A 15,209-nucleotide genomic window follows, 5' to 3' on the forward strand; every position below is an offset into this window, starting at 1 on the left:
GAATAAATATAACCCAGAAAGATAAAACCTGCTTTGGGGATTATCCAGCTGTTTAGGGCTAAGCATTCCCTCCAGGCAAGTTATTGCACAACTGCCCACTGCCAGGGCTGTGTCAGGCTCCTCCGATGCACTGGCTGGGCCCTGGGGCTGGACAGAGCCCTTGTCTGACCCAGCCTCATCCTTCTTCCCTTCTTAGCTCAAATGTTCCTTGAAACTGCTTAAGCTTAAAGAAATGCTCTGTTGTATTATCTCCATCCCTGCTTATCCGGCACTCACTCACAGGATTGCAACAAGAGTGAACTTCCAGATGCACTTTACGTTAGACTACTTCTTTGGTCAATAAAAACCACTAAGTTTCTTGTGACATCAGAGGTACAGCTGCTGTAAAATCAGAGTGATTCTCTAAGATGGTGTTCAGCTGACTATAATGTAGGGCCTGTGCAAATCCCTACTCCTTTTAGTGGGCTAAACCCACTACCCTCAAACGGGTAGCGGCTGTGTCTGCAAGAACACCAAAGTTTTTCTCACAGCTAATAAGAGCGAGGCTGGATGAGAGACACGGAAGGAAGAAAGACAGAATCATTCCAACCACCTCTTTCACATCTGTGAGACATTCATCCATCTCCACCTTCAAAATGGGAAATAAAAAGGAGAAACACGGGCAAGAGGAATTGTCAGTGAGTGGCAGGTGCACAGGCTGTCGAAGGCTGATCCCCTCACACTCCCCAACTGGAGTCGCTAAGGAGAGGCTGGGATGGGCTTTGTTTACAGTCAGTGCAACAACACCGGGCAAGACATAAAACTTCAAAGCTGGATTTCTATTTTCTTTACTAAACAATTTTATTTCCCCAATATAAATGGGAAGAAAAAAAAAAACTTTGTAGGCAAAAATTCTTCTAATACCTTTTTTTCTTATTGCCTAGTTCTTCTAGCATATTTATGGAGGGAGGAATAAATAGACAAATACAATTCACTCAGTCAGAGATTAACCATGATCAAAACTGCTACTTTATGAAACCTTTTGTGTCAAAGGGCTCAGTGCTTCTGTGAACAACAATTGACAGCCACTTCACCGATTGAAGCATTATACAACAGGCACAGCCAGACTGGATTTAATTTTCCCCACCATACAAATTTCTACTTGCACCAAAAAAATCCAATGTCTTAAAAGAATCTTAAAATAATAATGCCTGCTTTAAGGCAGCCTTTGTAGTCAAATAAACAAACTATCTTTAATGTAAGCTACTGATCACTCTGCACTTGCAAAAATCAGGGCATTCTTGCATACGAAGGCAAAAGGAGAGATGAAGGAGCCCAATTTCTAATGTACATGCTAGAGACATTCTTCATATTTTTCACTGAACAACCTTGATAACAAAGATGAGTTAGAGTCAAGACATTAATGAAGTACTTACAGAGTCATCTGCAAAATTGTGTAAGTGTGTAATTTTACTTTGTTTTGTACTTTGCAGGGGGAAAAAAAAAAAACCTACTTTCTCTGTGTGGAATGACTGAGACAACATATTCTGGCAACGTGATCTATCTGGCTTCTGCAGCAAAGCCAACGGAGGACTCTGCTAATTTATGGCCAAAATGTTTTATGCACTATATTAGTAGGTAGGTGGTCTCACTTTCCGTATGTTGCTCAGTTTCCTCATGTACAGCAGACTGATATTGAAATTTTAATCTTGAAGAGCTGAATGGCATGTGAGATATTTAATCAGATATTAAGGAAAAGTTTTGCTGTTCTCTTATTTATGTTTCTATTACAGGATTCATTATGCACAACAGAAGGCAAATGTCTCAATCTCATCAAATTTCCCCTTAAAATCTGTTGGCTACACACTGTGCAAAATTGTATTCTAAAAGTGGATTAGTTAACTATGCGAGTTACAAAACTTCTCTGTTATTGTGTTCTGCACTTTTTACGATGTCACGGCTCACTGCACCCATATGGTATTTATTTTCACTGACATTTTCTATTTATGCCACACATTATACAAGATAATTGTGTTGATAGCCAGTAACCTCACTGAACAGTGCCAGAATGCTAAAATTATTTTATGAGGTTCAACAGAATTTTATTTTAAACATGTATGTTGTGAAACATTCAAGGAACCACAACTTGCCGGTGCTAAAGGCCCACCCAGAGCAAAATGCTGGATCTAAAAACACTCTTCCCAGATTCTCTATGGATTTGTGTACACAAGCCCCAGGGCATCGTTTTGCAGCTATTTACAGCCTTGGCTGCCAGCACCTTGAGTGCAGCATGCAGCTCTGGTCTCCACAGCTCCAGAAGGACACAGCAGTCAGAGAAAGGCAGCTGAAACCAGCCTGGGAGGGAGCAGCTGGCCTAGGTGGAGAGACCAAGTTTGCACTTTGGAGCCCACAGGGCAGGCTGAGCCCTCCATGACATGGTCCAGGTTCATCCACTGCCTTCATGATTTTATAAAGCGAATGCAGAGTTGCTGTTTGCCACAGGTAGAATATTAGAACTACGGGGACCCCAGTGAAGCTGGTATGACATCATTTTAAAACCAATGAAGCTCCTTCACAGGACGGGGAGTGAGCTGGAGCTTGCTGCTACAGCAGTGGCGATGCAAATGGTATAAGCAGGTGTAGAGGAATTACCAGATAAAAGGTCTATAATGAATATGAAAAGGAGGAGGCCAGGATATTCCCTCTAATATCAACTGGAGGAGCGGGGCGAGTGCCAGCAGACTGGAAAAGGTGACCAGGTTCTATGCTGCCCACAGACAGTATCTCCCATTGCCTCCATCACTGACAGACTGCTGAACTGGATGGACTATTGCTTAAGTAGCTGGGTAAGGATTTTGCAGCTGACTCATATTTGGCTAATGAGGTAAATCCAAGGTTTGGCTGAGATATCTGCTTTGTTCGTTTAACTTTGAAGAAATTCAGACATGGATTTGTATGTCAAATTGTGAAAGAAATAGGACTGGAAGGACACCCCATCATGCTGCTACCACAAAGTACCTCTACATATATAATTCCTCATCAATGATAGTCTAAGCCATTATCTCCAACCATGGGGATCTTACATCCTCCTCATTGCCTCATACAGCTTCTTCAGTGCCTCACTTTCCATATCATTTTGAGGTTTTCCCCTAATACCTAACCTGGATCTTCCTGGTTGCAATTGTCAACTTCTACTGCTGTTCTACCCACACAAAGCAAGCTGGTCTTTTCCTTTTTAAACAGATTTTCATGCATTCAGAGATTGCTTTGTCCTTCCTCAGCCTTCGCTTCCTCATGCTAAACAAAACAAATTCTTTCTTTTTTGTTTCCCAGAGATCATGTTTCTTTAGAGCCCTGGTCATTATCATCACTACCCTCTTGACTCCCTCCTATTTGTTCCTTGAAGTCCAAAACACTGACTTTGGGAATTTCTACGTAAGAGTTTACCACTGCTGAGTAGATTCAAGTGTCCTGTAGATATTCCTGTTCACCTCATTATGCAGTTTGCCTTTCTTTCTACAGGGTCACAGTCTGACTCACATTCAACTTGAAACTCAGTATATCTATATAATGACTGTGGACAGCCAGAATACTTACTGTGAAAGTAATTGTCATTCATTCCTACACATCTGTCCAAGACAACTAAGTTACGTAGCATCACAGGTCATTTTCAGACCTCTGAGGGACTCATTCAAAATATTAGTTGCATTTATAGTTTAAGATTATGAAGTTAACAAGGATCATTAAGATCAAATAGTCTGACTTTCCACTTAACATAGGCTCAAGGATTTTTTAAAGGAGGTCCTGCCTGCACCATTCACAGAGCTTGTGCCTGGGCAGCCTGTCAGGAAGAAACACAGTATTGCTAAAGATTTGAAGTGGCAGAGAAACCCGTAAGTTCACAATTAAACTTCAGTGATTAGTTACTCTAGATTTCAAAATCTGACAGCTAATTTTTAATGTGGCTTTTTCTAGCTTCAACTTCCAATTGCTGGAACTTGCCAGAACATGTTCTGCAAAGTTAAAGGCCTCACCCTCAAAAACCTCAGGCATGTCTTGATCTTCTTTTGACAACAAATATATCTACAAAAAGAGCTTTTTAGGTTTATGATAGTAAGACTATTTGTGCTCAAAGTCTTTGTGGTTCTTTCCAGAACCCTCTGTAATGCCAAACTTTTAAGTGCAAAACTGAACACAGAATACTAGATACAGATACAGTATTGTAGACAGATACTCTCTTCTCTGCCAAAAGCAAGGAGTATTCTTACTCTCCTGCTCATGAGGAGTCTTCATCTCCAGAGGTCAAACTCACTTTCTCAGTAGCAATATGGAAAACTTGTGTTCAGCTGGTTACCCACACTGACATCAGCAAAATCACTGCATCCTGTCCACAGGACCTGCAGTATTCCTCAGGGACATACACATATGATGAAGAACACAAAAATCTGTAAACTGAAACCATTCTAGAAAGTAGGAAAAATAACTATTTTTTTTTCCCAGATACGCAATTTTTTAGCACCATTTACTCTAGCAAACCTTACCTGAGACTTCCAGCTTTTCCACTGCATCGCCTTTAGGTGGGGCTGCTGGCTGGGGAGGCATCTCCAGATTGGGAATGGACTTCATTATATTGGCCTGGGCCTCTTCCAAGAGCTTTTCAAATTCCTTTCCATTATAGTGATCAAGGTTTTGTCTTTTCTCTTCCCATTTCTTTTCAGCTTTCTGGACAAAAACAGTAAAGCACATATTTATTAATCTGATTTCTGTTATGATCGCTTACTTTAAAAAAAAAGTGTAAAAATTATAGGTCAATATGGATAGATTCAGTTCTAGTCAGCAACTACAAGAAATATATTAACACTAATTGTACACTGGTTCTGACTTCCATTGTGAATAGATATGGCACAAACATGTGACGGACTGACAGTGGCCACTGCTCACTAAAGGAACAAAGGCAAAATTTAAATCTGGGTCACTGCCTTATTTTATCACACTGGTGATTAAACTGCATGTCCTGTAGTAAGACGTGAGAGACAACTTGTGGCTTTTCTCAGTATCTCTGTGTGAAACCACTGAAGCTTCACACCCTTTCACTTTTACCTCTCCATAATGAGGGATATGGAGATTTAAAGAGTGAATGAAATCCACTGATGCAAGTGTTGCCAGAGAATCATATATTGTTGTTCAAAACCAAGGTATTCTAAAAAATATGTTTAAATTATTTTTTTAATAAAAGTTATTTAAAAAACACAGTTACTAGTTTTGGTTACATGTTATTATCGTATTGCATTTAAAATCAGAATGTATCTTCAGAAGTGCACAGTGTAGTTAAGGGTAAGGCATATAAATCCTCCAAATGCATTTGAAAATCCCACCTGCAGTCTCAAGAGTGAGACTGGGAGCTCAGACCCAAAAAGAGGACAACTGGTTGAGCAGAATACACCATACCTCAATGGATACAGCTCGGTTTCTGGTACTTGCACTGTGAATTTCCTCAATGAAAAGACTTTGCATGGTGGTGCCATTGACAGAGACCTGTGGTGCTGGTGTGGCTTGTGTGGGCTGGGATCCTGTTGCGGGCTCTTGTGGGGGGGCTGGTGGGGTGGCCGAGGGGTGGCCAGTGGCTGGCACACCTTCACTGTGGCTGGCTGCAGTGGGTGAACCCTGCGCATGGTTGACCAGGGCTGATGAGTGCTGAGACTGATGGATGACAACAGGTGAGCTCTGCACGTGGTGGACCGTCATCGTTGAGAAGGGGATGACTTCTGACTTGACTGATGACACTTGGGACTCTGATGTGATTGCTGTGAGGTTCTGCTGTGCATGTCCCTGGGCGTGCTTGGGATCCTCCTGGTTTTTCAGAGTGTCAGCTGCAGTTGCCTTCTCCATGTACTGCACGGCTTGGGATGGATCCACACCCCTCAGCAGTCCTTCTGTAACATGTCTGCCCAGCCAAATGGAACACAACAGTGTGGCACACAGTTAGCATACAGGCGAGTCATGAGCAACACTTAATAATACACTTTTGCAAGGGAAAAGCACCTGTATCAAAAACATCGAAATGATGTTTTTTCTTCCTGATGCTCTCAGTTCTGTGATTTTATAGCTTTTTCTCTCAGAATCAGGGACTCAGATTTAAAGAGGCCACTCTAATTAAGATGGGTTTGCCTTTTAAAATGTTTACAAACCTTCATGGACACACTGGCACTTTTTGACCAAAGCATAAGTTTCAGTGGGTTGATTTTAGAGGAAGAATGGAAATCACTTGACTTAAATTTTATACGCTCTAAAATGGCTAAACAGGACCTTCCTGGACTATTAGCACAGAAAGTGGTAGTTACATAGAATGTGAAGTAGCAGTTTGGGAAATTGCTAAAAAAAGCCTTCAGATGACACTTGACAAAAGTTTTGTCTGTTGGGAGTCTGGGGTAGAATGAGCTGAAGATGTAAAGAGTCAACTATTTGTGGCAGCTACCTGTGAAATGTCTGAGCTCTGGAGTGTAGGTAGCCATGAAATGCCATCAGATTTCCATTACTGAAACAGACTTTATGAGGCTTAATACAGAATTTCGCTGCAAAAAATGACTTGGCTAAAACTTTGGCATGCGTAGCTTACTGGGTTTTTTTCCCAAACAGGGTGAGACAGGAAATAACTGTAGTCATTTTTAAGAAAAGGAAACTAATATGAAAGGATATAGATTTTTATCTACATGGAAAAATAAGTGACGGCTTACAGAAGACCTGTTACATAAACCATTTTATCCATCTGCCAGTACTGGCAAATCCATTTTACATATGCTCCAGGATATACGGAAACAATGACAACCCTACATTCCTTAGAATAATGGTAGCAACAATACGCTTATGACTTACATTTTCTTGTAATTGAAGTAAAATTGAGACCACCATCCCTGACAGTTTGGCCTGATTCACTGGTTTTGAGTAGGAATTAAATCCAACGCCTATTGCCTCATATAAATCAGCAGCCATTTGCTGCTCATATATTCTGACAAACATAGCTAAACACTGGCACTTAGTGGACATAAATTTTATCTAATATTTCAACTTCCTCTAACACATCTTCCTTGCAAAGAACAGAATAAAGAATTTGCACTAATTCACAAGCATATTGAAAAATATTTCTTTCAGAAGGTTTAGGATATCTTTATCCACTTAGAATCTCTCCTTGTTTTATTTCTTATTGCTAAATTTTGGGGGATACAGATTTCAGTGTCAGAGAATACTTCTATTAGTTTAGTTTTCTGTTAATGCCCACAGTTAATTAGCTCAGATATGGGACTGATGCCACTCTGTAAGCTTTCTCATCCAGGCACGTCCCAAATGTGGAAGTGCTGAATTCAAACGGAGTTGCCTTCAATCAGAGGATCTCAACAAGTGGGGGTGTTGGTCAGAACAGAACCACTGCACAAAGCACAGGAAAGGCTAATTTGATTCACCTTGAGAGGGCTCAAGGAAGAACCTATAAAATACTGCAAGCAAGTTGCACTGCTCAAAACTGCCTAAGGAGAGGCAGAGAAAACAAACCTGAAAGCTGCTTGAGGACATTCTTTAGTTTTGAAAAAAAAAATAATAATCACCTCCTGAGCATGGTAAGGCTATCGGTCATGCTGCGCACACGTTTCAGCAAGCTGTCAAGCTTGTGTGGTTCTTCCTTTAGGAACCTCACGGCTTCTACCTCAATCCGGAGGATCGCACGCATTTTATTCTGCAATGTCGGGAACTCTCCTGCAAAGACAACAACTGTGAAGCTCAAAAGGAAATGATAAAAGCCCTGGGGAGAAATGGATGATGGGGTGAATGTCAAACACTTGAGTGTCTCACTCTCTCCAGGGACCATGCAACAAGCTCCTTAATCCCAACTTTAAATCTTTTTGGAAGTGAAAGTTAATTCCTCCAGACCAAAGGCAAAACTGTTCTCAGCCACTGTGGTTCAAAGAGAAGAACCAAAAGTAAAAAGGAAAAGTGCATACCTTTCAGGGTGGCAACAGCTTCCCCCACCTGACGCAAAAGAAAGGCTCCATCTTCCACATCTTTCAGTGTAACTGTCTTGCTGGAAGCACTGGAGTCCCTCTTCAGGTCTTCAACAAATGCCTCCAGCTCACTGGCAAAACAAAAAAAGTGGACATAAAATGTAAGCAGGACTTTCACACAACAGTCAAATAAATGGAAATTAATGGACTAATCTAGACCAGAAACCTCAACCGTGGCATCTTTGAATGTGAGACCACAGGCTGAAAAAACAGCAGGGTACCATGAGGCAAGGTGAGGAGGCTGGACACTTTCAACCACAGCATAGGAACGGGCTTGTAACCTGTCCAAGTCATTGATGTCTCTGACAGGCTGCAGATGTGCAGAGCACATCGACCTCAGGGCAGCTGCACTATAAAGGGCAGGTGGGGTGGTGAAACATCTAACAGCCAGCCCTCAGGGGATGCAGGTCCTCCAAGGGTACAGACACACTGTGCCACTACATCCAGTACTGGTTTGCACCTTGCACCTTCTCGTTGCTGATGCCAGGGAAAGGAATGCCCAAACAGCCAAGTGACCACCCAAAACTAGCACTCATGGCCCCTTGATGCAACCCTGCTATCTGCCAGGTCTTGCTAGGCAGGATACAGGGTCCTGTTTCCACAAATAGCCAGACTGAAACAGCAAGTGTGCATTGATCGCAGGTCTCACTCAGCATTTGGATTCACGAATGAATCACTTCTGGTGTTTTTTCCAACCAGTGCTGTCCTGTGCTTCCTCCGGCTCCATCTGATGCTTCCTTACCACCTTTCCAATACTCTTCCCAGTGCTTACAGACTTCACATAAATTTTCACAATCCTTCATACAAATAAACTTCACTTTTGTTCTGCAGGGAGTCACTTTTTTCCATTTAAGGCTAAACCACATTGCTTTAGCTGGAGTTTCTGCACAGAAACTTAAAAATTTCTCAAAAAACCCTGAAATGCATTATGCACAGCTATACAAACACCCATGCGAATACCTTAAAAGGATCATCTCTTGAATATTTATTCTAAGAGAGATCTGCCTCTATTAACATACCAAATTTACTAATAGTAATATTCTGAGAAACAGTTTAATTCCATGGTAGAAAACTATGCAGAGCAAACTCTGAACTGACAATTTGGCCACTCATTTAAGCCTGATTTTGGGCCTCATTTCTTATATCCACTCGGGTAGCAGTTTTGCAATTGCTGTAAAAGAACCAACATACAGACTGATTTCCTGAAAAGAGGTAGGGGAAGCCTGCCTTCCCCACCAGCCGCAGGTTTTGCATTTCCACACATTTCCCTTGTGCCAGCAGAAAATTACTTATTTTCAGCCAGATGACTTCCTAGATCCATTTTCATGGAGAGGTGACATGGGGAAGAAAAGAGAGCAGTAGGTGGCCAGTAACAGGATAAAACAGAGAAAATCCCTTGCAGCACCATTCTGCATTTAGGTCAATTTAAAGGGGAAACACAGTCACACAGAACAATAAATGGTAATACAACAGTACTTCTGATAACACAGAAACAGAAATAGGATCTGAACATCAGGTGCACACAGCAAAGCGTTCACTTCAAAGACAAATAACTTTAAAAACTATAAAACTATTTTGAACGAAGAACCATAAATTGCTTCTGAACAGATCAGAACGTGGAGGTAAATGATCCTGTTCCCATTTTAAGACCATTTCCTTCAAAGACTCTGCCTTGAGAAAGATGGGGGAGTCACGATTAGCAAGGGGCCCACGCACACTTGCAGGAAGCAATCCCACGGACCACACGATGGCAGCAAGGGAACGTTTCTTGGGGTATTTTTCCCATGGAAGAGACTGCGGTGATGCAGACATCTGCTGTCCCGGTAGCTGCCTTTGCCATAAAGGGCACAGACAGAATCTCAGAAAGAGCTGGAAAAAGAATTCAGCTTTCTGTCTCTCACTACAATGCCAAGGCTTCTGCTCTCCAGAATGGTGCGCTACAGTCAGGCATCCTCCCTGCTCATAATGCCATGATGCCCACACTCAGGCAGGGCTACTTTGGGAATCTCAGGGTACCCCTCCCCACTTTGTAGATCAGCACTGGAAAAGCAGCTGCTCAGATATTCACATCCAGCAGGCGACAAAGATAAGGGCAGAAGCTTATATTTGTCCATGGGTGGAAAGAAGAGAAAGAAGCAAACACAGAACAACATTACAATGTTTTGATAGGTTTATGATGGTTGGAAACGTAGGGATAAAGGGAAGACTTCTAGGTAGCTGACAATGGCTTTCTTCCCCCTTGTTCTTTGACCAGAAATAGAAGGGTCGTCATAAATGCCTTTGATTCCAGTGATACTATCAAACAAGACAACTGATCCTGAAATTACTCAGGGGATACCATACTACACTGCCTGGTGTTGCTAACTACAAGGGAAAAGAAACTTCAGCCCTCAGGAGACAAAGTTTGAAACTTATGGGAAGGTCTCCAGCATTTCTTTTCTGTAAGTGACGAAACAAGTTGGCTGTATAGATTAGACTAAGCAAACCCAGTTAACAAGACACATTAATGCAGTTTCAGAAAGTTAATACAACGTAAATGATTTGTCTGCATCTGTGTTTTACACAGGGGAGCCGAGGCAAACTTTTATGCTGAGATCTTTCTTTAGGCAAAAAAGCATCAGAGGATCTGTCTCATATTGCAGTATCAGTAAAACGGGTTACAAAACACACTGACAAAGTTAATATAGCAAATCACCCAGGCCAGATGGTATTTGCCCTAGAGCTCAATAGCAGCTCAAGGGTGAAACAGTTGAACTACTAATGCTAAGTATCCAACTTCTTGATTAAAACTGCTTTGGCACCAGAGTAGTGGAAAGTGTCATAGATGAGACAAATACGTTTTTTAAAAGGGGATGGGGCTATCCAGGGAACTGTACTCTGCTGACATTGACACCCAGACTGGTGTTACTGATAGATACCAAAATAAAGAATAAACAATAAAGAATTAGTTGACCAATGGATAAATATGCTGTGTTAGTGAGGAATTAATGTGATTTGTGCAAAGAAAGAAGGTAAGTCTCACAAATCCAGAAGGAAACAACAAAAACAGGGGGACAAGCTACAACCCAAAAGGCTTTCAGCAAGGTATTTGAGCAAAAGCTTTTAAGAAAGCAAAGTTGCCATGGGACAAGAGAGGAAATTCTCTCAAGGATAAAGTACTAGATGTAAAGGGAAGGGATCAATGACAGCTCACTCAGTCAATGTATTTTGCTGGTGGGTTCCACAGGGATCAGTGCTAGAGCTGGTGCTTTTCAACATTATTATAAATTATTTAGAAAAGATGATAAATAATATAGAAAAAATCTCAAAAAGATATAAAATTATTCAGGGCAATGCAAATGAAAGTTGATTGCAGAGGGCTGCATATGGACTGTCTGATACTAATTGACCAGGGGAATGAAACAAACAAACAAACAAACCCCTAATAAATGTAAAGTAATGATCATGAGAAGATGAGAAATAAAAACAAAACCAACCCCACCTCTGACCAACAACCTCCCAAACCCCGAAGTTTTTATACACAGTAAAGAACTCTGAACTGATAATCATCCCTTTTGAGTGAGATGTTGGACTTGTAAGGGAAAGATCATGTGGAACCTGAGGACAGGGGACCATCACCATGCCACTGCATGAAATCATGGTGTGCCTGTGTCAGGTACAGCCATTGCAGGGCTCTCCTCTCTCCCCATCCCCATCCCACGGATGTACACTAGAGTTAGAAGGGCATATAGAAAGACAACAGGACGACAAAATGTATAGGATGGCTTCTACGAGAGGAGTAACTAAGCAGACAAGGACTTTTCAGGTTGGAAAAGCCATGAACAGAAAATGGAGTGGGAGAGCATATTTAACATTGCGACAAGCTCGGAGAGGGTGAATATTCTACCGTGCATAATTTAAGAGTCTGGGAATTGATTGACAGATGAAAGATTCAAAAACAAACAAAAAGAGGTTCTTTCTACCCAAAATAGAATTACTCTATAGAATTCACTGCGCCTAGATGCTGTACACAACCAAGTTTACATAAATTTTAAAACCCACATAAATTCATGAAAAGTAAACAATCTATGCAGAGCTTTTGCATATCAAGATACCATGTCTGACTTGGAAAATCCCTGAGCTATAAGTCATTCAAAGCAAGGAGATGCACTCTGAGCATTTTTCCATGTTCTTATATCCTTTTCCAAAGTACCAATGGTACCAGTGGCTCTCCATGACTGCTAAGTGTAGTTGTGTTTTTCACTGAGCACAATTATTCTTATAAACATGTCTGCTACTTTTCCTAAAAAAAAAAAAAAAAAAAAAAAATTGTAACTTACTTTGGATCATATCCAATTAGACTGCTTCGATGTGGCTACAATTAAAATACTGTGCTTATAAAATGCCCTCTCTTAAAATGCTTACAACAATCTACAGCATATAGTAGTCACACCTGTAACATGGTCCTCACAACATAAATACTCCATTAGTCGATGTGTCATACCATCATAATTTGTTCTTGGTTAAGTAATTTTTAAGATTTGTATCTACACCCCAAAAGTATCATATATGACATCTCTAACGTTGAATCAAAAGACCAGATACAAAAAAGCCTACCTAGTTAATTCTGAGTATGTATTTCACTGTTACACATGTGAATAAACACTACATTTAATAGTGTTTCTTAGATTTCATTAGATACCTCTGAACTGTAATCCTACTGCAGCTGTGACACACATGGGGACACTTCTGAATGTACCATCATGAATAGCTGCTCAACAGAAAACTTGCTCTAAAATGTACAGCAACATTTCTGCTGTTTATAACCACCAATATTTTTACTTTATTTCCCAGTGATAATCTTGAGAATTGGTGAAAGGGGAGCTTTTTAAGCTGAGATTTACCACACAGAATAGTAAATACACTTTCGTAAGTATTGCAGAAATCTTTAAGCTCCCTTGTCTTGCATGAAGCCAGTCTAGTGATTCAGTCCTGTGATTTAGGAAAGGTCAAGAGGGCAACACTTGAAAGACTAAGAAATGGTAATTTTTTTGCCCTGTTGCTTTGCATTTGTTTATACATCTGTACTGGGATCAGCTTAATTGAAAGTGCCTATATGGAATGTTAACCTTTTTCTGAATACTGCCAGTGACATTTGATATGTAATTTTGTACTGTATGCTCTTCATCATTAACAGCCATCAGCTGTTGAACTTAAAGCATTGTTGTCAGATGTGCTTTTTCTTTTGGGCTCTGATCCTGCAAATGTGCACATATGTGACAAATCTCACTGGACACAGCTGATGAAAAATAATTGTTCGTGATTTAACATTTGTTTATAGTATGTCTCTAAAAGGGTTGAATTAACATTTATAGCGTATGAATTATCTATGTAAGACACTTTCCTGTAACATTAACAAGTGAAGTAGCACAGAAGCAGCAGAAATCTGTGAACAGAAAAAAATTCTAAGCACTGATAAAACACGATCATATCACAATCAAAGTTGTATCCTAAATGAACAGCTGTAACAACTAATGCCATTTGCACTTGACCTCACTCAGTATCCATTTTATGAGGCAATGTGATCACCAGCCATCACACAAATTGTTCTTTTCACAGAGAACAAACAATCTAGAAAGTAGGCAATCAGGTACACAGGAGTGAAGTGATGAACAGAAGAGTAATTACTTAAGACTACAACTCAATGTTATTTAAAACTACAAACCAGCATTCAACTTCTCTTCACAGAAAACATAGACTCTCTTAGTAACATTCTACTTCGTCTTTATAGATGCACCATTTCTATTGCAAGTCTTATTCATCTGAAAACATGTTGATCAACAGAAAAAAATTTACTCTCCTTAGCTGTCAATAGCTGTACTCCTATGGCTCTTCGATCATCATTGCCAATGACGAGCTGCCTATAAAGTTTAGCTCTATTATGAAGCAATTCCTCACGCGTGAACTAAATGCAGTAATGAGAAATAATTAGTTACATAGCATCTTACAAACTGAGTGCTAAAATCATAGAATGTCCTGAGTTGGAAGGGACCCACAAGGACCATCAAGTCCAATTCCTGTCCCTGCATATGACAACCCCACAGTTCACACCATGTGTCTGAGGGCTAGAACTAGTTAAATTGTTTATTGATTTCAGCTTCATCTTGTCTCCTGCTGACTCTGAACATGGACTAAAACAAACAAGTGGATCCCACCAATATTGGTAGGCCAAAGTTCTGGGGGAAAAAAGTCTTAGAAAGAGCCTTTACACAACAACAACAGGAAAAGAAAAGTATTTTTTCACTGCGGTTTAGTGTAAGAAAATTCTAAAAATTTTAGATGGAGACTGGCATTGCTGATTACAATTAAACTTCAATCTCCTACTTAGGAGCTTCATGCACATCTCTCATGCAATAGTCAAAGCACTTGCTATTGAAACCCGATTTTCATACCTAAAGCTAAACGCGTTACCTCCCTTTGCATCCATTTGTTCTTGAGGAAATTCCCTCCTCCTTCCCTAAAATGTCATACACAAAGCTGAAGGCAAGAACCAGGGTAGGGGCAGGCTTTCAGAAGAAGGAGGTGGTCACATTCTTTGTAGTCATCTTTCCCTTTACTGGAGGCTTTTGAAGAGGTTGAAACTCTTTGTAGTGGTGGGACTTACCCAGTGGGCTATGCTAAGGACTCCCAGTCAGGACCAGTGCCTTGTACAACGCAGACACAGTTTTACAGCCAATACGAGTGCAAGGAAACACAGCTACAACAGCATACACAGGTGCAGTTTCACTGGAGACAGTAGTGAAAGCTACAGCTTAGGGGAAGAAAAGCCAGGCAAAAGCAACAAATTGTGATATGTGTCTCAACCTACCATAACTTCTTTACAATCTTTTCTTCCTCGGTGAGGTATTTCTGCCTTTCTTGTTCCACCAGGTTGCGCTGTCGCTGCACAGGATCTTCAAGCCTTTTCACTGTTTCAATCATTTTGCCATTGATTTCCAGCTCTGCTTTCTTCACCATTGCCCTCAGCATCTCCTGGTTCTGCAGCTGTTGCACAAAAGAAATCAACTTCAATTTTTCCTGCTTGACTGACATCCCCAGCAATAGAATACATTTCAGAGCTCAGAAATAGGTTGGGATAAACACAGTCCTACAGCGAGAGAGGGTTTCTACCTTCTTCTTTTCTGTCTTTAACTTTACCTA

At 40.7% G+C, this 15,209-nt stretch overlaps 1 protein-coding gene across 18 annotated transcripts in view; it reads right to left on the reverse strand.

The window, feature by feature from the left end:
* The window catches only part of KIAA1217 (KIAA1217 ortholog), a 355,643-nt gene that overhangs the window by 23,594 nt on the left and 316,840 nt on the right, over window positions 1-15,209 (reverse strand). For 17 of the 18 annotated variants that reach the window (XM_065628990.1, XM_065628992.1, XM_065628997.1 and 14 more), the window contains 5 exons: window positions 14,878-15,053; window positions 7,971-8,101; window positions 7,578-7,725; window positions 5,428-5,923; window positions 4,521-4,701 (listed from right to left, as the gene is read on the reverse strand). In XM_065628990.1, the coding sequence (XP_065485062.1) occupies window positions 4,521-4,701; window positions 5,428-5,923; window positions 7,578-7,725; window positions 7,971-8,101; window positions 14,878-15,053 (1,132 nt within the window). The remainder of the gene's footprint in view (window positions 1-4,520; window positions 4,702-5,427; window positions 5,924-7,577; window positions 7,726-7,970; window positions 8,102-14,877; window positions 15,054-15,209) is intronic. The other variant, XM_065628986.1, reaches the window with a different exon arrangement.

This window comes from Caloenas nicobarica, chromosome 2, assembly GCF_036013445.1.
Source record: "Caloenas nicobarica isolate bCalNic1 chromosome 2, bCalNic1.hap1, whole genome shotgun sequence".
NCBI classification, from domain to species: domain Eukaryota; kingdom Metazoa; phylum Chordata; class Aves; order Columbiformes; family Columbidae; genus Caloenas; species Caloenas nicobarica.